Source organism: Mus pahari, chromosome 8 (genome assembly GCF_900095145.1).
Source record: "Mus pahari chromosome 8, PAHARI_EIJ_v1.1, whole genome shotgun sequence".
Classification (NCBI taxonomy): domain Eukaryota; kingdom Metazoa; phylum Chordata; class Mammalia; order Rodentia; family Muridae; genus Mus; species Mus pahari.
This window is the reverse complement of record NC_034597.1, coordinates 103695266-103720444: the sequence shown is the minus strand read 5'-3', so window position 1 is coordinate 103720444 and position 25179 is coordinate 103695266. Positions and strand designations below refer to the sequence as shown.

Sequence of the window (25179 nt, the reverse complement as noted above, 5' to 3'; positions counted from 1 at the left end):
GTAATCTATCTCTGGGAGATTCATATCCCCTTCTCTTCTATGATTATCTCCTTTAAAGTCTTTTTATAATTGCTTGATCTATGGGATTGTAAGATCTATATGTAACAGGTTTATGCCATAATGTCTAAAAAATGATTTATTGTAATGAATACATATGTTGGAACATTGTCAGTTTCAATCTGTAAATGCATTTCCAAGATAGCCACCATCTCTAATAAGCGGGCAATCTCAGAATCAGTTTTTTTTTTTTTTTTTTTTTTTTTTTTAGTACTTAAGGTAAAATCATATTGAAATTCTGAGTATGAATTAACTGTATGATGCATTGATACATATATGTATTTTAACCCTCCACGCTCTACAAAATGAAACATATAATCTATTTTATGACATCGCTCTGAGGTTGTATCATTAAGCAGAACCTGGATTCTTAACTCAGAATATCACATCTCTATGGGCTGTCATTCTAATTCCTCATGCCTTTATGGATTTTTTTCTCACATGATTCTTTTCTCTGATTTAAAAAATCCTCTAACCTCTGTTCTATGGTCTCCAATGTAGCATTTGGAGGATGGATGGAGCAAAGCTCCAAAGAGCAAGCTCCAACCACTTCACATACACATATGCAAGCAAGTTTGGTGGGAGCATCAAAACTTCAACAAGCAGCCATGAGCAACTTTCTTTTCTCCCACCACTTATATATCCCAAGAAAATCTTTCAAGCGACATAAAAGTTACAGTGTTGGGTCTTTCAGAGGGCAATCATGCTAGGTTCCTTTTTGTGAGTACTACATAGCCTCAGTAATACTGTCAGGCCTTGGGACCTCCCCTTGAGCTGGATCCCACTTTGGGCCTGTTGCTGGACCTTCTTTTCCTCAGGCTCCACTCCATTTCCATCCCTGTAATTCTTGCAGACAGGAATAGTTATGGGCCAGAGCTGTGACTGTGGGAGGGCAACCCCATTCCTCACTTGATGCCCTGTCTTCCTGCTGAAAGAGTCAGATGCAGATATTTGCATCCAATGAATGAACAGAAAGAGCATACCCCTGTTGTTGAATTAGGGAAGGCCAAAAGAAGCTGAGGAGAAGGGCAATCCTGTAGGAGGATCAGCAGTCTCAATTAATCTGAAACCTCAAGAATTCAGGTGGGGTGGGGTGGGGGTGGGGTGGGTGCATCCACATGGAGACAGGGGGTAGGGAGGAGGTATAGGGTATAGAGCAGTCAGAAGGCTGGGGAATGGAATATAGAATGAAAAAAATAAATTAATTTAAAAAGAATAAATTCTTACAGGATGCAGGAGCATAAAAATTTACAATGTGGTACTATTCTCTTTTCTTTTAATGAATGATTTCATTGAGCATATGTAGAAAAAATATTCTCCCCAATACCCTCACATGAATAAACATTTTCAAACTATGGATAAAATAAACCAAAATATTCCCAAGTACCCATACACATTTGTAACTAAGCAACATGTTATAGATTAACAAAGTGTAGGCAAGGAAGGTGATTTTGTCAGCTTCTTTTACTGGCCAGGATGCAATTTCCACTTTCAAAGAAAGGATTAATTATTTTATTATTTATCTTAAAATATTATCTTAATAGAGTCTTAAAAGAATCACATATCTAAACTTTCATATAAAATACAGTCACTCATTTCTACTTAAAATCCTGAAAGCACACATTTACTCATTAACAGTGTGTTATTATGTCATAGGGAAGTGAGGACAAAAACAGATCTGAGAAGTGAAGCCTCACCTTGCTCCCCAGCCCAGCTTCAGCAAGAGAAGCATGTCAGCTGCTATCAGTTGGGCTGCTGTTGTCTCTGCTCCCTGACCTTAAAAAAAAAAGAATGTCTAGCTCAACTAATAAGAGTGTGCTTTTCTAAATCTCAAATTGTTTCCTAAGATTTTCCATATCAGAACCAGTGACACCAACATCTTAACCTAACTTTCCTTACAATCTTTATCTCCAAATTCTTTCTAAGATGATGGACATTGGTAACAATCAACCTTCCTAAGTTATTTTCAAGGGTGGTGATTGAGTCATCAATCCTTGGAAAGAGTCAATCTCTACTATTGTACATTTCAGTGATGTTGCCCAGCGGGACTCTGGAAGCCACCTCAGAGTTTTCATAGAACATATAGATTAGGAAGGATGTGAAGGCCATGAGAACAAGCTGAGTGGTGCTCCGGAACAGCATGAAACCACAGGGCACACAGCTAATTCTCTCTGAGGCACACTCATGGTTGTGCTAACCAGTGGCCCAAAATCTGTGTGTTCTAAACCTGTTTGTTGTTTCTCTTGCATGGCCTTCAACACCCTGAGCAGGGCATTCTGGCTGTATAAAATAGAGAGAGGAAGGAGGTGAATCCAGGCATGTAGGCATTGATTGGTTGCTGTCTGCTCCTGATAATGGATGTGATATGATTAGCTGCTCCAAGTCGCTGGTGCCTTGACAGCTCTACAGTGATGGACTGGAACTTAGGCTTGGCTCCCAAGGACAAATTTCCTCCTTTAAGATACTTTTTGTCAGGGTAATTTTGCAGCATCAGGAAATAAAATTAAGAGACTTTTTTTTTCTTTTTTTTTGCAAATGGTTTCTATATATAAAGACGTATTCCATTTTCATTCCAACTTCCTTTGACATTGGTGGGAACTAACATAACATAAGGAAACTTTGAGATGAAAAGTTTGTAAGAGTTATAAATTGAAATAAATATGGCAAAACAGCATGCTTAAGATAAAATTCTTGGAGTCCCGCTTTTGCTAAACCCAAACGTAAAACCCTACGTATCTCTGAAATAAAAGGGTTTATTGAGTTACTAGATAGGAGGCAAAGGAGTGAGCAGTTTTGTGACATATCCATCTGACCACTCCCAGTCACTCTAGGAAGCAGCAGGCTATTTCCATCAGATTGGGGCTGACAATATTTCTTACTGATGCGGAAAGAAAACATCATAGCTACACTGAAAATCTCTTAAACCTGTGGGGTAGAGAGGAATAGGGACAGGTTTAGAGTAGGAGCGTTATCAATGAAGAGAATGGCTTATCCTCTTCTGGGTTGGTTGCTGTTAACTTTTCAGTGTTACTAGTGAAGACGGGGTGACCATCTTGTTTAACTGCTAGGACTTAAGACAAGGCTTCAACTTCAAGTCTCTCTGCTGGTTTCACCTGTAGCTGTAAACTTACCTTTGATGTTTTGCTCTTTGTATTCAAATTCCAATTTAAAAAAATCTGCAGAATTTTTCTTTGTTATAATAACTGGTTTAGAGTGAAAATAATTATTTGGACTTTTACTAATTTAAAGGCCATTGTCACAAGAAGGGATTCAAATGGCTTGTGCAACCTTTGATCTATTTAGGGAAGAAAGATATTCAAACCATGGTTGTATAAATTTGTGTTACAGAAGAACTTTCTTCCAATTAGTGGGATCAAAGAAGCAGAGGGGCTTCCACCACTTTTCTGTTGCAGGGATGAAATGATGGAGGCAACTAACGGAAGAGAGTGTTTATTTGAGCTTAAGGTTCCGGAGGTTTCAAGTCCATAATGGTAGGGAAGCCCATCAATAGGGTTCAGGCAAGAGTTGGCAGCTTTGGCGGCAGGAGCAGGAAGCTGAGAAAACAAACAGGAAGTAGGAAGTAACTTGGAGTCCCTATACTCTCAAAGTAGGCTTCCTGTGACAAACTTTCTCCAAAAAGGTCACACCTCTTAAATCTTTCCAAATATTGCCACTAACTGGGGACTAAGTATTCAAATGTTTCAGCTAAGAGGGACATGTCCTTTAAGCCACAACAATGAACACACTAATTATTAAAAAAACAAAACAGAACAAAACCCTAACAAAAACAAATAGTTCACTTGTCCAAATTATTGTTACTTACTTGGTTTCGTTTCATTGGTTACTATGGTCCACGTAGAATAAGATACCTTTCTTCCTTGTTTCCTTTAAGGAAAAACTAATTTAACAACATATTAATGATGAGTATAACCTAGTTTATAAAGACTTTCATGATGACATTATTTATGGCAGATCATTAAATATTTAATGTCTCTCAATAGGAGATTGACTCAATAAACTATGTAACCTTCACAGGAAAAGTTTTACATATCAATTACAATTAATTTTGAAATTGATTTATTAATTTAGAAAAGATTCAAGATATACTACAAAATGATGTGTACGGGATAAACAACAAACACAGAATCATCCCACATTTGAATAGTTATTATAAACATATGATCTTGAAATCCTTTTCTCTCTTTCTGTCTTATATATAAACCAACAAATCAGTTGTACAATACCAAATTTTCTCAAGCAATTTCATCTTCTAAATGTTCCATATGTCTCAAAACAGTGCAATCAGCTGGGGCCCAAATGTTCAGATACCTGAGACTTCAAAGGTAGGTACTTCCTTATTTAAACCACAACAATTACCAATGACCTGAGTTGGATTCTTGGGTCCCACAGCAAATGTGTGAAGGTATCCCACACCTGATACTGGAATTTTTACTTGACATTATTATGGTTCCTGGGAAGAACATTATTTCCTGTATAGGAGAAATCCAATTAACCATCTGTGTTTGTGTAACAAGTATTATTTGCATATAATTTTACTTTCCTTTTTTTTTTTTTTTGGTTTTTCAAGACAGGGTTTCTCTGTATAGCCCTGGCTGTCCTGGAACTCACTCCGTAAACCAGGCTGGCCTCGAACTCAGAAATCTACCTGCTTCTGCCTCCCAAGTGCTGGGATTAAAGGCGTGTGCCAACACGCCTGGCTCATATAATTTTACTTTACCACATTTGATGAAAGTATCAGATATTCTTGAAAAAGAACTTATAAACTGGGAAACTGACTCCGTACTCTATCTGCACCCTTGCTGACTGATGTGAGTATTCGGTTTCAATGCTGCCCTAAGCCCCTCCTTTCTTTTCTGAGTTAGGCCCTGAACTACAGAAGCCCAGAAAATCAGTTTCTCTATTCTGTTCCTGTCCTGCAATCAATTTCCAGGGCCGCAACACTTATTTATGCCTATTTAAAAGTGTCTCTTAGGAAACTCCATGGAAAGAGAGAACACTGTCGAACCAGTTTGTGTAGCTGTAACATTGACTGCCATGCCTTTGGCTTTTACTCTTTCAGAAGAGCCAATCAAACCATTTGTGAATATCATGACAGGCCATCCCTGAATGTGGAAGAGCATAGATATTAATTTGTGAAAACTGTTTAATACCAATTAATTATAGATATATAATGATAGGATACTATATTGTCCTTATCACAGAGTAAAAACTTTCCATTTTCACTGTCTAGTCTTAATTTTACACATGAAAATATTATAAAATAACTACAAGGTATACTTTTAATATGCATAATTTACATATACCAGTGTGAAAACTTTGCTCTTCTAAGTGGATGTTCTTGCTATTTTTTTACTTCCTTCATTTATTTATATGGAATCTCTTCTGATTGTCAACTGGTGAGCTCTTAGTAAGTAAAACCTGAAAGCACTTACCTACTTAAATGCTCAGTTCTTTGATAGATTCATAAAATGTTTCCTGATCATAAAAAAGAAAGAAAGAAAGAAAGAAAGAAAGAAAGAAAGAAAGAAAGAAAGAAAGAAAGAAAGAAAGAAAGAAAAGATTATAATATTCAGTCCTACTCAGAAAAGTCAGGTCCATGCCAGTGATAAAGAAATTGGAATTATAAACATATGCATGAAGTTGTAACTAAAATCATTAGTGCCTTTTATGGAATAAGTAATGCTAGGTTGTAATAGAAACCATCAAGTGAGCAAAACTTATAACTGTTTCAGTAATGTTCCATGTTTTATCTTTGAGATCTAGAAATCTAGAAAGATATTTAGGGGTTGTTTACCTTGAGGATACAACTTTATGAAAGGTGGCTGCAGTTCTATTAGTCACAGGAATTGCTCAAGGTCAGACAGAAAATTGGCTCCAAAATATCTGTAATATGCATTCTGTTTCCTACTACAGATTTCTATGTTGTAAGTCAATGGCACAGCTGACTGCCCATCAGATGGTTACAGTAGGATATCTGGTATATGGATTCTCCTCAGGATGCTACATCTTAGAACTAAATTAGTATGAAAGAAAGGCAAATGAGAAGGAAGAACAAGGAAGTGTGTGAGTCCCTTGGAAAAAACCTGCATGTATCCAAGTTAAATAACACTGGTCAAAGATTTTTCTATAACTATGAGATACTGAGATATGCACCAGAAGGAAGGGGTTAAAATCCAGCTGCTTAAAACACTGCTTAACAATAGTGAGGTGCCAAATCGTTTATGTTCAGGCTCCATCTTAGAGAACTGGACCTAAGTTTGAACTCAGGTAAAGTGACAGGCCAGTACCTAGCATTAGTTTCCAAGTTGCCTCCCAACAAAACCCAAGTCTAGTACCAGTCTCTAGGCTTATTATGAACAAGACCAGCATTTTCAGGTTACACCCTCAGCAAGACCAGTGTCCCCAGGTTATCCCTGCAACAAATCTGAACTCCCAGATTACAAGACTACCCCTGCTGAACAACCACCAATGGAGAGGGGAGCAGAGGTTAATTTTATGATATGACTCCCAGCACCAACCAATTTTAGTAAAGGCCATAGCAGTTTTCCAATTAGATGCTTGCACTTGTACTCCCTGCTTACTGCTTACTATAAAGACTTTCCCCATAGACCTTGGAGGCTCCTCCTACCACCAAAACCATCCTGCATGATGGTGGTGCATTGGGGGATCCATGCTAGCTTGAAAAGAATAAAGACCCTGCTGTGAGGTGCATCAGATCAGCTCCTGTCTGTTTTGGAGGGACATCACTAACAATTCCCTGGCACTAGCATAGAAAGTCATCGCTGAAACAAGAAATGATGTGTTACTTAGAAATACCCATGTGAGAATAACTTTAGCACGAAATAGGAGCACACTGTTTTTTGTCGGTGTATGTTCTCACCCAACTGTGGTTATGCTTTGCGCACCGGTAAACCCAGACAGATAGGACTGTCTGCATGTGCCAGTCAAAAAGACCTTCCAACAGAATTCTAATCTTTCATATTAGAAAACCAATTTATATTTAAACCTCGAGTCACAGCGGATATCATATTATAGGCAGAGAGAGAGGGGGGGACAGAGACAGAGACAGAGACAGAGAGAACTCTCCCTGAATAAGCCCCTGTAGTTACACATTTGTCCAGTGTTTCCTCCCTTTCCAGTCTGTATTCAAATGCTCTGGTCCTCTTTCCTTTATATACTATTTTCCACTTTAACAGCTGTCAACAGGCAGGTTGGGTGCAGAAGGAAATAATCCCATCTCAGAAATATATTCATTGTAGCAGAAGGTTCCATGGAAGAGAAACATGAATCTCTGCTCATCAGGAGAGAGGAGGGCCCCTAATAAAGGGTGCATCACCCTCTCCTCTAAGTCATTTCATGGAACTGATGTAGTTTGTCTCCATTTTTACAGAAGGGAAGACATACACACAATGACACAAATGAAAGAAAATCACTGTAAGAGGGAATATGTGCAGGCACAAGGGAGACACAGCTTATATTGATCTTGCTAAGTGGCCTTTGGAACTCCTTGACCACAACTGTGGAACAGGCTGTTTTGGAAAACACGATACTGTTCACAGAATTTTCTTGCATTTATTTTGCAATGTTGTCTATTTACTTACTTCTGCCATTCTATTTTTTCTGTTTCATGCTACTCATTGTAGCATGAGTCATCAAGAAAATCCGAAGACTTCTTATGCTCCTCCACTCTTCAATGCTCCTAGACCAGTGGTTTTCACAGTACAGATGAAAACACACAAAATCAAAATTTGATTACCAAATTATCAGAGCTATGCTCATGGTTCACCCATTCCTTCTCTTTCCAGGAGTTCTGACTTTCTGGGATCCTCTGTCGTTTTTAATTCTCTGTTTCAAATGGCAGTATCTTTTTCTCCCTGAACTTTGTTACAGTTAAGGACAAACTTGATTGGAAAGGCACAATTTGTAATCTCCTAAATTTCTTGACAAAACACATTATAAGATGTTGCAAGATGGAAGAAAAGAATCTCGAATAACACATCTGCAAATATATGTACTAACATTCACAGCTCACTCTGTTCCAAATAAGTTATTGTTTCACAGCTAGGAGTGCATGAATTATATTATGTGAAAATGTTAATTCTTTTGGAAGTAAAGTTTTAGAAATAGTGTTTCACTATACCTTAATTTTAAAAATAATAGTAAGAGCAAAATAATCACTTACTGTTCAACCTTAGAAAAAAAAACCCTTTCAGTCAGCAAATTGTGCTTTATCAATATTTTAATTAGAAATGCATCACATATAATAAGCATTTGAAGAAAATATTGATAAGCCCAAAGACATACATAACAATATTAATTATTATTCTTTAATATAACCCATGTAATTGTATATGAATGCACAGTTGGCAATACTGGGGAAATGACTTCATTGCACAGTGTGAATTTCTTACCACATAAGAAAGTCCAGGGTAAATGCATGTTATAAGAAGGAAGTATTTTTACTGTACTTGAAGATTCTGGAGATAAAGCAATAACTTAAGTGTCTGAAAACAATAACCTAATTTAGTGCTTCCTAAAGTATCCTTAGTGATCACTTCAGAAAACATAAATATTTGGGGAAAATATCTTATTAACTTCTGCCCTTTATTAAGGAGAAAAGCCCAGCCAGCTTCAACACGTGCACAAGATGCTCCTGAAGAAACTGTGAATGAAAAGGCTGATCCAGATAGTAACGCAAGATTCCCATTTCCTTGTCGCCATTCTCCCCTTCCCTCCTCCCGTTCCCTTCTTTACACAGCTCTTTCTCCCTCAGTTCCTCCACTCCTCCTTTGCTCCCCCTTTTAAATTTTCTTCTTTATTTTTTTCCTGTGTTTCCACTGATGAAAAAATGATTCCCATCACAGGAAACAAACAAACAAAAAAGAAATTTTATGATTTCAAGATAGTTATAGATGTGATATTTTCTCTTTTACATTGCAGCAGATTTTTGGGGTATATGTGGAGAATTTGAACGTGGTCTCAGTATGTAAAAGATGAGAAATATTTTGAACAAGAAGGTCACATGTATATTGTTCCTTTTCAATATGCTTCCAGACAGACATGAAGTTTGACAATGATGAATTCTGGAGTCAATTGTACTTTTGTTTAAAAACACTTGTTTAGAAACTTAAACAATCCTAGGGAGTTTTGCTGTTAAACACCTGTGTTTCTTCTCTATTGCTCTGGAACAATGCTGCTCCTGAGCTAGGAAAAGCTTTTACAAAGGCATCAAATGTACGAACCTAATTATATGATCATTAGTTGCATGGCATCAGACAAATTCCATACTGTCCCTAAACCCATCTCCTCTCATTAGTAATGTATAGATGATAATGTTATTGGAATTTCTGAAGAGAATATGAGTAAATTCAATAAACTCATTTATCGCTGTGCCTATGCAGAATAATGGGCAAGTAATTGCTATCTATGATTCCTAACCAACCCCTCCTCTAGAGATGGGAAACACTCAGCCAAAATCTAAGGCCTCTTGTTATTGGTTTTTACTTCTTTCTTAGTCTCTCTCTCTCTCTGTCTCTCTGTCTCTCTGTCTCTGTCTCTGTCTCTGTCTGTCTGTCTGTCTGTCTGTCTCTCTCTCTCTCCCTCTCTCTCTCTCTCTCTCTCTCTCACACACACACACACACACACACACACACATACACACAAACGCATACTTTGTATATAGATTTTAGGAATTTCTGGTGTTGAGGAATGACTTCAGAGCCTCAGGTATATTGTACTGAGCTACACTTCTCAATCCTGCACTGAATTGTGTGATTACTTCAATGTGTATAAAAATTCACTCAGGGCTCAGATTAAATCAGGGATTTGTAAAAATTATTCAATATAAAAAATATTAGTACAAAATGCAGTATTTTGATATTTTTTAAGTCATCATGGAAATGAAACGTTTCTCATCTCTTACATACTGAGATTACATTAAGTCATTGCTAAACCCTCTAAGGTATTGTTTATAGAAAACGCTCTGATGCAATTTGGAACTGTAGTAAAGCAAACTCAGTGTTGGTTTTTGTTTGTTTGTTTGCATAAAAATCAAGTCATCTTTGAGAGTAATGGAGGTCATGCAAGATGCTTTTATTTGAAAGAACTTTGTACACCATGAAGCACTGTATAAGTATAAAATGTCACCAAGTGGGATATTAAAGGATGGATATCCTCACCAAGAATACTAAAAATGATGCCCGAGGCTATGAAAGAAATTCTGAAAATATCCTAGGGCTCTGAACTCTCACCGCAGTGTCAGGACACGTGTAGTCTCAAAGTGCATCGCTGGAGGTAGACATCACACATTTGAGAACACAAAATGTAGTCTCTAAAATCTACCTACCAATTCTATTGATTGTGCTACTTCTCTGCTCTCATCCAATTCCCGTAATGCCCCCAAATTATCTTCAACCAAGTAATTTTGTCAATATACATCTAAAACTCCTGAACTATGCTCTTCAGCTTGTTGGTTTTCAAAATTAATTTCCCCTCATTTGGGGAGCCAGACATTTCTCTATAGAAAACTAACTTCAACAGGAGCAAGAGTATATGAGTGATTAAATTTTATTTTTTTTCCCGAGACAGTGATCTGAGTAAAGGGCTGAGATTGGAGACAAAATCATGGAAAAAAGTAGGCTCAACTTTGTAATTTGTGGAGTGTGGTGAATGCAGATGAAGGGTCAAGGCCTAATTATCCCTGCCTAGAACAGTAGCCTAAGAAAATCACACAGAATCAGCAGTGAATTGCTGTTTCCAGCTTTAAAGCACGTTTGAATAGACACTAAAACCAACTTGAACAGTTAAAAATATTGTAATTTAAGCTGACAGCTCTCCAATCCCCAGTCTGAGAACCTTAGCGAGCCAAGGTTTATCATGTATTTTTTCTTATTATTAATTCTGCCTCTGTCTGGGCAGTTGTTGAATTGAGCCTTGCGTGACCCTTGTCAGAGGTCATTTTAAATCCTTTTGGATTATTTGCTTAAGAAGCTCAGCATTTCCTTTTCTTCTTCCTTTGCTTTGTATGGAATATATTTCCTGGCCACAGCCGGACGTGATACTTCTTAATAAAAGCTGACTAGTCTCTTCCTCCTTAAGTGCAGATTTAGACGTATCCTATCAGTATCTGCTGAGGCAACTTATCACAACTGAGAAGTTAGGGATGGTGGATTAGGGACCTTCCTGCTGAGAACATAGGAAGAAAACTAAAGCCTTGCACACTGTGTGCTCTTTCTTATTACTCACAGGAAAACATTCATCAGACCTTATGCATGGATAGCCAACTGCTTGCTCCATAGGATGCTTTCTTCACAAAGTAGCAAATAACATTTTCAAAAACAAATGAAGTAGGAATAAACTTTTGTTAGGAAAAATGACCATAATAATCTTTGATGTTTCTCTTCAAATAATCGACAACTTTATTGGAGTATACAAGTGTGCTTTCTGACATAGCTAGTTGTTTTAGGTAAAGACAAGAGAGGAACAGAGTCATAATACTACAGTGCATTTCACATGTAAAGGAACATCACATGGACATCCCTAAGTTACTTAGCCCAGTAGAGGAGGTTTAGTGTAAAACATTATCAAGTTCCTTCAGTGAATTTATGTGAAATCGCCCTGCTAATCTACTCTATAACTCACAGACTTGTAGTAACTATTTTATTTAACTTGCAAAAAATGAAAGAATCCCCTAAAAAGCATGCAGAATACTTGCCTTTGTGTGCTTTGACTTAATGTTATTTTCATTCCAAGTTCTTTAAGAAATACTACGTATTGTGTTCTGTGCTTGACCAACACACCCTCAAATGTCAACATTCACAGTGTTAAAAGGAAAGGGTTTGATTAAGCAGAACAGAATTACAAATACACCAAAGCCTTCTTACTAAAAGTCACTTCTGAGTTTTCACAGTTTAGATTTAATGCTAGAATTTAAGAAGATTTAAGTTAGGTGCCAAGAAGGCATAGTTTGAAAGAGACTATCACACACACTCCAGTTGGCATCTAAGAAGTTAAAATAACACACCTCTCCCTAATTTCAATGGTTATTTTAAAAGAGTTCTTCTGTTCCAGACATAAGGAGATAAGGGACAAATCAAGATTCCAGTAAGGTATGTCTTGACTGAGAGCTTCATTACCAAAGCCAGGGAAGAAACATGAGTGTCCCCATCAGAGGGAGTGCCATAAACTCAGTTCCTGACGCACATCCAGCACCAGTTGTATCCAGAGTACTTCCACGGTCTGCTCGATGGACTTGCTTCACATCACTGAAGTTCATGCTGTCTGGCATCCCTGGAGGACAAATAAGAAAGCACAGAGTGATGTGGGGCATGCAAACCTCAGATAGCTCTTAAAACTGATAAGCTCATGCCACTGTCTTCTTGCTTGTATAAGCTTCTCTGTTTTCACCCAGACTCCAAGCCTTACACTTCACAGTTAGTCCCGCCCTAACCACATTGTACAAATGACATTTTTATATAGGCAACCTCAGAAATGCTGTTAAGAGCAAAGCAAAATCTTTTTTGACTAAGAAAATTCTTTGAGAATATTTCTGTAATGTCACTGATTGGTAAAGAAGCAAAGAAATTTAGTGAAATAAAATATTCTGAGATATTCCATTACTGCTTTTTCCATTGCATCAACTATAGAACTGGTAACACATTTTCTCATGAGAATGCAACTAGGTAAGAGGATATAATTAAATAAGACTGCTTAAAGTTGAACTTTAATTTGATGGGGGAGGGGAGGATAGAAGGTATGAGATGTGTAACAGTCAGAGGGAAGGCTGGAAGGGGAATAAAATCTCAAGTGTAAAAAAAAAAGATTAAATAAAAATTAAAAAAAATAAAGTTGAAATTCTAGATATTACCTCATATCAGAACAAAGAAAGCATAGGGCTTTTTACATACTTATTTTTATTTTTCAATAAATTTATTATTAATTACATTTACTCAGTATAAAGTGCTATGATAAAGAACAATGTGAAAGAATTAGTTTTGTATTCAGGTTTTAAAATTTACATTTTTACAAATTTCGAAATGTAATGTAGAATAAAGTATTATGAGCTATACTTAATCTTTTGCATTATGTTTGAAGCACTTGTCTTCTGCCTTCATTTTCTGCTTCCTTTCTGAAACATGGTCCTGTTTAACAAACACTTCTTCTGCAGCCATAAGTCTAGAAGCCCTAGAAGCCCTAGACATCCCTGGAAGCAGCTTCTGCCCTCCATCTTTATAAGTGGGACTGTTTAGATTTCACATATGAGAACAGATACAGGACACCATTATATTATTATAATATCCACAAAGCTATGAATTATGCAGCCATTATGTGCACATAGAGGCAATGAGAAAACAATATAGATATCTACCAGTATATTGGAGAACTTGTCAATAGGAACACTGCCAATGGAATATAGAGTTAAAGCACTTGATCTAACTATAAAAAAGAAAGGCAGATGAATTAACCAACCCATTTACTTTTATGTATATGAGTATGTTTTCATTCATACAAGAAAAGGCCATCAGAACTCATTATAGGTGGTTGTGAGCCACCATGTGGTTGCTGGGAATTGAACTCAAGACCCCAGGAAGAAAAGTCAGTGCTTCTAACTGCTGAGCCACCTCTTCAGCCCCTCTACTTACTTTTAAATTGTTATTCCTCTGCATTATGGATTCTGACAGGCTGGGTAGGGAATGGTCCATAATGACTTGCAATGAACCAGTTGCTTTCTTCAGGTGGTGTTAGTGTGACGCACCCAGGGAATTACTGGTTTGTCCCTCATTATCTAGTGTCACCAATGTTCTAAGGCCATGTGACTCTGAGTTGTCTCATGACATAGTGCTATCAATCACAATGAGCAGAATTCAACTCAGTGTTAGTACAGCCACAAATATTGACATCATAATTACACTGAGACTGGAAAAAAAGGTCCTCATATAAGGAAAATTCAATATTTATGTAATTAGGTCAATACACATATATAATTCAGAAGGTAAGCCCTACTGCATTCAGGGATGAGAGCATTAAGACCAAGCAAGCTCCATGGATCTGATGTATTGATTTTGCAGCCCGAGTTCAAACATTATTATTCATTGTTTGGGTACTTGTTTTGCCCTTCTGTGTCATTAGGCAAGATGAATAAACTAGCAATTCATTTTTTTATAGGGAGGGCAGTCAAATGTGAATATTTCCGTCACGGTTTTAAACCTTTTGCTGAGCTAGAGCTTAGGAGGAAGCTAAGGGGACTCTAGTAGGCAATGTAGGCTGGGCTTTTTACAAGCACTCTCTACCCCCACCCCGTGCAGTGATCCTTGATGAAGAGGTGATTCTTGCTTGTTCATTCTGCTTTATTTGATGAAAGATGAGAATGCATATACTTTATTGGGGTGAACCAGGGATTAGGTACCTTTCATGGGAAGGAACATTCAGGAACGGAAGCTCACTGGATGAATTCTAGGATACTATGTAGATAACTCATTAGCATGGAGAATTCTTTGAGTCTGCATTGTAGCCTGACCTCTGGGATGCCAACATGCCACTCAGGAAAGACAGAATGTAGTCTACGATAGGGGTCACAGTCCATGTTCTTCCGGGCAAAAAAGCAAGATCTGGAACGGGTGCTGGGACAGAGTTCTTGAACTTCTGTGTACCCAGATGCCACTGGGGACTATGAGGAGTTGAGAATGGGAGTCTGTAGGCGAGCACTGAGCCCGGGACTGGGGTAGAATCTGGCTTGGCTCTGAGTAAGTGCCAAATGTATGGAAAGACTTGAAGAGAAGCCTTCTTCTGGAGATGTAGGCAAGGCTCTTTAGGGCTATGGCCTCCCCATCGCAATCCTTAAGGAAGGAGATGGTCTTTGCTGTCCAAACTTGTTTTATTCGTGGTGGATGTGAATGAATACGTCTTACAAAGGGTGAATCAGATTAAATGCCTATTGCGGGAAAAGAAGCTCAGGAAAAGAAGCTCATTGGGTAAACAATCTGGGCAGATCTAGATTCCTCACTAGAATGTAGACTTGTAGGTTTTTATGCTATTTGATTATTTGTCACAGTCCTTTTGGTGGGGTGTCATGGACAGGTCGTCTGGCTTGGAGCTGATCTAACACCATTCTGAATTATGAGATTTACTGGGGTTTTTGAATTTGCTTTGACCTTACTAGTTCTCTCTTGTGGCTCGGTTCTACTTGCTCCACAGAAGCCCACGTGTTTTTGCTACTTGACCTGGTGTTCAGGGTCTTCTCGGTAGGGTGTCTGTAGTTATGTTATCCCGATCAGATGGAGGCAGGCAGGGAATGGCTCCACTCCTTCTCGTCTCAATTCTGAGACTCCCATGGTTTGAGCTCATTCAACCCTGCCATGCCTGTCTGGTATCAAGGTCCTACGTGCCCTACAACCATTGACTAGCATGTAGCAGAATGATGGTTGATCTGATGTCTCAAGTCAGACAAGGTCTTCACTGCTTTAAACCCAAAGCCATGTTTTATTATCTGAGGTAGGTGTACCATTAATTAACATAAGAATCTTAAGGTTTATGTCCTTAAAATAATATGTGCACATGCTAAATACAGCTATAGTTATGAATCAATCCAGTTACAACGTGGCCTTGCTTTCTGTAAGTCACATATTTTGCTGAAAAAGCAAACAGTACTATAATTGTTTTCTTAAAGAAATTTAATTAAGTTTGGAAATTATGTCAAAGCTAATCAAAGACTCACAAAAGAAAAAATGTTCTAGAACATAATACATTAATATATTAAATAAACACAAAGTAAAATTTGAATAACCTTTTTAGTACAGAATAGCAGTATGCAAATGTACTGATAAATCCATATTTTTTTCCTCTAGTGGTTGTTAATCTAGTTGGAGAATGACAAAGGCATGGAAAGTTAAATAGAACTTTAAACCTTGAAACTTGAGTATTTTTCTGACAGGTGGTGCTATGAAGGACCTATTAGTGATGAACTATGTTCAGGGAAGTCACTGTTAAGGTGATGGTAAAGTATGTCAACATATCTAGAGATATCTACCATAATTTGCTATGGAAGTTATACATGGACTCAGGTAATTCCCATAAAGTATGCAAGCTATACCAGTTTGTATTGAGGAAGTAGAGGACCTAGGAGTAGTGCAGGTGGATTTCAAATTCTAAAGTGTGAGCCTGGGGTGGGTTCAGATCTTCCATGGCACAGACTCTGCACTGTATAAGACATAAGACACTAACATTAAAATTTATGTTGAAAACAGATTCATAGCAGGGCGTGGTGGTGCACGCCTTTAATCCCAGCTCTCAGGAGGCAGAGGCAGGCTTACTTCTGAGTTCAAAGCCAGCCTGGTCTACAAAGTGAGTTCCAGGACAGCCAGGGGTACACAGAGAAACCCTGTCTCGGAAAAAAACAAAACAACAACAAAAAAACAAACAAACAAAGAAACCAAAACCAAAAACCAAAAAAAACCCCAAAAAACAAAAAAACAAAAAAACCAGATTCAGTTTTGTTCTCTTCTTCATTGATGTTTGGAATAGCTATTTTTCTGTTAGTCAAATTGCATGAAATATTTCGAGGTAGAGGACATGTGGCTGGTGATCAATGAATGACGTGATGTTTGGAGGATTTTTGTCATGAATACATAGGTGTTTTCACTGAGGTAAGGGGTATGAGGTTTTTTTTTTCTGTATACACCCACTTTTCATATATTTATAAACTATAAAATTTCTACAATTTTCACTAAGTCATGAAGACTGCCTCACAATAAGTTATTTTAAACAAGGTAAATTGTCTTGAGTTGTCAATTTGTTGACGTATTCCAAAATCTAGACATTGTTTTTCAGAGATGTCTCAGTACATAGTATGCAATGAACATGATATCACAGTTTGGTGAATATAAAAAACTAAAACAAAACAAAACTAAAACGAAAGTTGAACATTAGGAACCTTTTTCAAAATTCTGAAAAGGAAGGGAAGATTTAAATATTGAAAATATAGCTACAGAACACTATTTGAGCTCAATACTAAAGTAATATTGGCATCAAGATAATTTGGTTCTACTAATGATAGAACATGTAATCATGACACCTTATATATGTTGTATACTGTGGCTTAAATGGATATAGTAAATGGTAATTGAATAATGAAGTTCCGTCCCACACCAGAATGTATTTTGCTTAATTATCGCCTTCCCTTCTAAACATTAGGAATAGATTTATAAATAACAATTTACTAAAGTCTCTTGGCCATGGATGAATATTGGTATGAGCCATTCGTTGACCCCAGCACCATACTCATGGGGATATTCATTCAAAGCATCGACCTGACAGGAAAGTTCTGGTTTGTCAGAGCATAGATTCATAAGTAACTTTAGCTATTCTATAAGACAACGGAATTTTAAGAGCTTTGAAATGAGAGTACTTTTGTTTAGAAAAGAGAATATATTGTAACATCTTTATGGGACACAAATTAAAATATAACAATGAAAATGTAAATAAAAAGAATACATTTATATTTTTACTTATTTATAGATAAAATCCTATAAACTGTTAAGGCTGAATGTATGAAGCAAGTATTCATATCTTTGACTCTAAAGAATGAATAATTTCTACATGACATGCTTTTTGTTAGAAGAGCAAAGGACACACTGCACACTGGGGAAAATACAGACCACATAGTCCACTGAGTGAATAGTGTTTTAAAAATAAAATTCTAGCCCTCTACACAAAACCTACACATTTTGATAATATAGTGGCAAAAGAAAATTAAGGGTAATTACAAGAAAAATTGACCTAAAAAAAGACTAGTAAGTTATTGGAAAACAGGTAAATATACATTTTTATACAGCGAGGTGTTCTAATTTTGCTCAGTTCATAGACAGCAGAGTATATTATTAGGGAAATTGCCTTATTTTAGGGAAAATTGTCAATATGTATCAAAACTATTTAAAATGTACATTTGCCCAGACATAGTAATTCCACTTTTATAAAGCTTGTCTGTGGGAAAAAATATGAAAATATGCATACAATTGTTCAGAAAATGTATAAGCTAGTGAAAATTATTAGCCATTATGTGCCTAAATGATATCATATGAAATATGAAACCATGTTAAAATATGAGATACATTTATTTATTAAGAACTATTCAAAAATAACTATGTATTTGTAAATGGATTTTGGTGGAATTTGTATATATGCTAGCAATGTCTTTAAGGCTCTTTTAGCTCAATCAGATATCACCACGTTTCTATGAAAGTAGGAATTCCCTCATTAATTATCTTATTGACATTGTAAGTGTTTAGTAACAATTTTGTGAATTAATACATGGACAAATATAACCCAAGGCAGAAAAATTTAAAACTAGAAAAAAATGTTTCCTCAAGCCTGTTTCTTTCATTATAAAGGCCAAGATTATATTGACGTAACTTTGAATGTAAAATAAAAATGAAAATTAGATATGAACTAAGAAGTCGTAATATAGTATTAAAAATCCATTATGGAAAAATTGACACAAATTTTCAGAATAAAGTTGCTACGGACTTCTATTCAGATCCTCTTCCTATGAAAGTAAGTTGACCAGAACCCCTTCCTTACTGACATGACAAGAGAATTGTTTAATATGCTATATGTATCTTGTACAATATTGAGTCAGCTTTTAATTTTCCATTGGCTATTCTATAGGTTTCTATGATCAGAGTATAAGCAATGTATCTGGATGCACAGGTGCCTGATAGTCCTGTAGCATCTTGAACATGCCTAGTTGATATACAGCCCAGAGGTGTCCTATTTGGTACGCAGAACATATAATCAATCAAGAAGCTGTTCTGGTGAAACTGTCTTCCATGCTCTGTGGAAAAAGACTATCACTGTCTATTGTGTAGGTGGTGTGTGTGTATGTGTGTGTGTGTGTGTGTGTGTGTGTGTGTGTGTGCCTATGGAAGGTATGTATGGTGTATATGTGGGTAAATGTGTCTATGTATGTAGTACATCATGCATAGTGTCTATGTATGTGCAGAGGTAACTTGTGATAAGACGAGGAAATGTCTTCTACTTGCCTGTCTTTTACTTCCTTGTGACAAGAAATTTCCTAAATGTGGAATTCAAGAAATTTTAGCTAGGCTACTGGCTAGGAAATTCCAGTGATCCTCCTGTCTCTGCATCACCTTCCCAGCCTTTTGGAAGCAGGTTCATATGGCCATATCTAGCAATTTACCTGCATAAACAAACATCCTTAGGCTACTGCAGAAAGTGTGCTTACCAGATCCATCCCCATAGCCTCTGATTTTGGTCCTCTAATAAGTGGGTCCCCACTATCTCTACTTAAACATTCAGCCTTGAATATTTATGTCTACTATGTTCTCTTAGTCCCTCCAGTTGATTTTTCCTTGGGTTAGAAGATTGCAGTTTTTCCATATATCGTTTTTTTTTTCTCTTTCTCTTTCTTGGATATTTTCTTTATTTTCATTTCAAATGTTATCCCCTTTCCTAGTTTCCCCCTTCAAAAAACACCCTCCTCCTATCCCCCTCTCCCCCTGCTCACCAACCCACCCACTCCCACTTTCTGGTCCTGGAATTTCCCCGAACTGGGGACAAAGGGCCTCTCCTCCCATTGACTAGGCCATTCTATGCTGTATATGCAGCTGGAGCCATGAGCCCCACCATGTGTACCTTTGGTTGGTGCTTTATTTCCTGGGAGCAATGGGGGTACTGACTAGTTCACATTGTTGTTCCTGCTATGGGGCCTCAAACCCCTTCAGCTCCTTAGGTCCTTTCTCTAGTTGCTTCATTAGGGACACTATGCTCAGTTCAATGTATGTGGCTGTGAACATCCACTTCTATCAGACACTGGCAGAACCTCTCAGGAGAGAGCTGTATCAGGCTCCTGTCAGTAAGCAATTGCTGGCATCCACAACAGTGTCTGGGTTTGGTGATTTTATATAGGATGGATCCCCAGGTGAGTCAGTCTCTGGATGGTGGTCATTTCTTCAGTCTCTACTCCACTTAGTCCAGAAGCCCAGAAGATAAAATCAGAAGATCAGAATACCCAAGATAAAATTCACAAACCACATAAAACTCAAGAAGGAGGACCATAGTGTGGATACTTCGATCAATATTAGAAGGGGTGGGGGACAAAACATCCACATGTCTTTTTCACGTACCTTTTCTTGCTATTGCAAAGCGATAGCTATGCCAATTTCCTGCCACCATGACTTACTCATAGTCATGAACTACGAAGGAACTGTAATTTAATTTGCAACTATCTGGAGTAGTAAATTAAAGTAGATATGTTCGCTTGTAAATCACTTTTTGTGAGTGTGTTTTGTTACAACAAATTAAATTAAACTAGAGTAGGAAAACCCAAAAATGGATGAGACACAACAAAGTTGGTTGGGTGTGTTGGGTTCTTCTTAGGAAAGCTACTAACCAGGGCATCTCGTCTTCCTCCTTGATAAGGAGTGCACAAGGCAGCATGGAACATGTCAAGACAATGACTGCAGCCACAGCCAGTAGGCAGTGGCACCCTCTCTCGCCTGAATCCCTACAGGGATCTAGGCTTCCAATCCACATACAACTTTACTAATTTTCATCACTTTAAAGAATCAGTTATGGGGTAGCTTTTGTTTAAATCCCACACTAACTATATATGTGTTCATTTTGAGAGCAGCGAACAATCCTAGAGTCAGAATTGTCACCTCTACAGTGAATCTTTCTCCCTTATAATGATCACCATTATCTTTTTCAGCACTCTAATCCACATTGTATTTTATTATTATAATAACATCTGTTATCTTTTCGAAATGCTTTTGCTCAAAGAACACTTTTTTCCAAGCCTCCAATCTTTTCTTTATTATTATACTTTGCTTTGTTACCATATCCAGAAACCCTGAAATACATTTATTATTTTGATATATTTAATTTTACTTTCAGATTGCTGAATTATTTTAATATCTGATTTACTATCTGATTGTGTTTTCAGTTTAACAGGTCGTTTTGTTTATTCTGTCTTGATTTCCATTAGGCTGTTTTTCCTTTATGTTTCATTAATCCTCTATGTTTAAATATATGTATAATGGATGCATTCTATATTAATTCTTTAAGTGCTTTGCTTTGAATTTTTAATATTCATTAAAATACATAGCTGGAAACACTTAGAAGTTTACTGAAATTTTTTTACTTCTTTTTATAGCATGCAGATACATTAGAATATTTGTGTTTTATGTATGTGTGTAGGAGGCTCACGTGTCTGTTTAATATATATGTAGAGGCTAAATGAAGATAGTAGACAATGTCTTGTATTATTCCTTTGCATATTCCCTTGAGACGAGTCTCTTATTGAACGTGAAGCTGGCTGTTTTTCAGATAGGCCAGCTGGCCCCTGAACCTAATGATCTTCCTGCACCCTCGTCAAACGTATGGGGTAACAGATGTGCCTTGCACCGTGGTTTTCATGTGGATGCTGTGGATCTGAAATTTGGCCCTTGAACTTGCATAGCAAGTGTTCCTATTCACCATGCCTCCTCACAAACCCACAAGTTATGTACCTTAATAATCATTTTCAGTCACTCTAATTGTAACTCGTACTAGTTGGTTTTGTGTGTCAACTTGACACAAGCTGGTGTTATCACAGAGAAAGGAGCCTTCTTTGAGGAAATGTTGCCATGAGATATAGCTGTAAGGCATTTTCTCAATTAGTGATCAATGGTGGAGGTGTGGGTGGTGCCATCTCTGGACTGGTGGTCCTGGGTTCAATAAGAAAGCAAGCTGAGCAAGCCAGGGGAAGCAAGCCAGTAAGTAACATCCCTCCATGGCCTCTGCATCAGCTCCTGCTTCCTGCCCCATGTGAGTTCCTGTTCTGACTTTGGTGATGAACAGCAATGTGGAAGTGAAAGCCAAATAAACCTTGTCCTTCCCGAGTTGCTTTGGTCATGGAGTTTGTCATAGCAATAGTAAACCTGACAAAGACAGATCCGGTATTAAATCCCTAATTTACTATTTGTCATCTGTCAGCAGACACTCAAACATAGCTGCTTGTATGGTCTGAATGAGAATGACACAAATTTCCAGGTTTATACATTTGAAGGCTTGCTTCCCAGTTGGTGGAAAGAGTCCTGAGGTGTGGCTTTCATAGAAGAGGTGTGTCGATGGGGATGGACTGTGGGTTTTCAAAAGTCTATACTGGACCAGGTCTCTTTCTCTTTCTGCCTACAATTTGTGGATAAGATCTCAGCTCTTTGTTGCTGGGCTCCCATGCTGGCATCCTTTCTACCACGACAGCCACCGACTCACTCTCTGACACTGTAAACAAAGCCTCAACCAAACGTTTTGTTTTATTAGTTACCTTGATCATGGTGTCTCTTCTTACCAATAGAAAATTGACAAAGACAGTCAGCAATATAATTTTCTTCACATTTTGTCAGGTAATGTCTCTTGTTAAGTATGGTCTTTAGTAATTAGTTTAAAATGAAGCGAGAAGTGGTAAAAAACATTGGCCCCTTTTTCTAAAACATCCTTATACCATCTATTGAGTTTAAATTTTCAGAGTAATCAGTGGCTGCTTTTTTCTGCTCTGGGGTATAGAATAAATGTATCTGTGTATTTTTACCTTCCATGATTACTCTGTAAAATTAATGTCTTCTTATTATGAGAGCAATCAGACTCCAGGTTGCATTAAAAAGTTTATTTTGGTTAACACAAAAAGCTACTATACTGTGGTTAAATAGTGAAAATTTTAGTATTTTAATTTGTAATACTATTTTAAGTCAATATTGTCACCAAAGTAACTGAGGCAGCATGGATATCTTTATAATTTTATTAACATAACTGATAATATTTTATTAATCTCTACTTCAAAAAATAAGTTTCACCATCAATAATAAGAATACTTCTAGATCATGTATATATTCCTACAACTATGCCCAGTTTATGAGTGATGATAATATAACTAATGAATATACGTTAATATGTTTTATTAATTACCAGCTATACAAACATGAATTCTATAAGATTCTACTTGAAAATTCATTCCAGAAGAAATTCCACAAGAAGGCTATTAATAAAAGCAGCATCATTGTAATTATTTTAATTAAGCACTTTGCAGATCAGATGTATGTTTGTTGTTTCTGATAAGATCCTTAATCATCAGTAAGGCAAACTTAAAGAACTGGATAGATGATTACAGCAGAGTGAAAAGAACCAGGAACAGGAAAGTTCTTTACTGGATTGAATGATCAATGTCCCCAGACCTCACATGCTTGAACTCTTGTTCCCCAGTTGGTGGTGACCTTTAGGGAAGCCATGGGTCAGTATTGCTGAGGCTGGACTTTGAGGGTGTTATATCTTCATCCACATTCAGTTCACTGTCTCTTGTTTGTTTGAGTTTGAGGATTTTTCTCGTGCCTTCCAGCCAGGCTGCCTGTGACCATTTCTACTGTGCCATGATACGCTTTTCCACTCTAGAACCCTGAGCCAAAGTTACTCTTCCATAAGTCACTTTTGGTCATGGTATTTTATTAAAAGAGCAAAAAAGTAATTAATACAAAATGCAAACAATATTCTTCCCAAGTTCTATCATGAAACAAAAGTATACTTATTGTTAAATATGGAAAATCAAAGTAGTTTATTTTTTGCAATGATAAATTAAGTATAATTCTCCACATCTTTCAGAAATATAGTATTATACTACACATAAATAAATTTTGGCCCACTATTCGAATTTCTACTGACTTTTCGCGAAACATTATCTGAGCTTTTCAAAATGGAAATATTTCCACAATTCTAGTATAACTTGTCAATAAAAGGCTATTGATTACTATAAAACTAAAAGATATCCTAGTAAGATTATACATTCCTATAATCCCAGTTATGAACAGAATAAGGCAAGGGATCCCAATTATTCAAGATTACATGTTTAAGAGGAGACCATGGCATTGGGATGATGAGATGGTCCAATGGAATGGGTAAGTGAAAATTAAAGACGCGTGAAGAAACCTTGTGGAAATCCCCTAGTTTATAAGTTAATTTAAAAGCAGTTTAAACAAAGATACTCTACATGGATTGAAACTTCTGCTTCCAGAAGACATGATATATTATATAAGAATCCATTGTAAGGTATATTATATCTTCCTAAGAGTTGCCATTCAAAGAGACTCCAGAGGGACCTCAAAAAACATAGTGTATTGTTACGGCTGTCAGTTCAACACCACACTAGACAGTAAGCTCTACTATCTATTTTAAGATACTAATAGTCTATATTAAGGTTACTATTACTATTATGAAACACCGTAACAAATAATCAAGTTGGGGGAAAAAAGGATTTGGTTTATCCTTGTCCATCATATACTTCCATCACTGAAGGAAGACAGAACATGAATTTAAGCAGGCCAGAAACCCTGAGGCAAGAGCTAATGCACAGGCCATAGAAGGGTAGTGTTTCCTGGCTCCTCAGCCCACTTTAGTCTTACTCATTGTAGAATGCCAGCCTCCTCCTGCTTACTTGCAGAAGGTAATTTCCTTCTGTCTGCCTTCAGACCAAGATATAGAACTCTCAGCTCTCCCAGCACCATGTCTGCTGGCAAGCAGCTTTGATTCCCAGTGTGGTGATAATGGACTAAACCTTTGACACTGTAAGGCAGTCCTAACTAAATATTTTCTCTTGTAATAGTTGCCTTGGTCATGGTGTCTTATCACAGCAATAAGACCCTGACAAAGAAAGAAGTAGTGGATGGATACACTCAATATATTGAATGAAGTATATAAATTTCAAAGGATAAATAGATTATTTATAAATCAGAAACACAGGAAAAAAATACATGATAAATTAGCATGTTTACCACCCTTCCCATATTTATACTATCCAGGACACCCTGACTATGCTGTGCTGTCCACAGTGGCCTGGTCTCTGTACATCAAATTAAGCACAACAAGACACACCCCCCCAGACATGCCAACAGGTAACTCTGATGCTGAAAATCGTTCCTTAAGTCTCTTGTTTCAGGAAACTCTGGGGTGTTGTTAGTAAACAGAGAAACTTACTACACCTTCCCATAGTAAAGACAATCCTCACATTGTGGTAAGTGTAGAATGACTGCCTAGGGAAATCTATTCCATTTGAAAACTGTGCTT

The 25179-nt window shown here is 37.1% G+C and overlaps 1 protein-coding gene across 2 annotated transcripts in view; it reads right to left on the bottom strand.

Annotated features, from left to right (window-relative positions):
* Window positions 1-10024: 10024 nt before the first annotated feature.
* Window positions 10025-25179, bottom strand: part of Gpc5 (glypican 5) — a 1281045-nt gene continuing 1265890 nt past the window's right edge. For both annotated transcript variants that reach the window (XM_021203557.2, XM_029541860.1), the window contains one exon: window positions 10025-12366. In XM_021203557.2, the coding sequence (XP_021059216.1) occupies window positions 12209-12366 (158 nt within the window). In that variant the 3' untranslated portion in view covers window positions 10025-12208. The remainder of the gene's footprint in view (window positions 12367-25179) is intronic.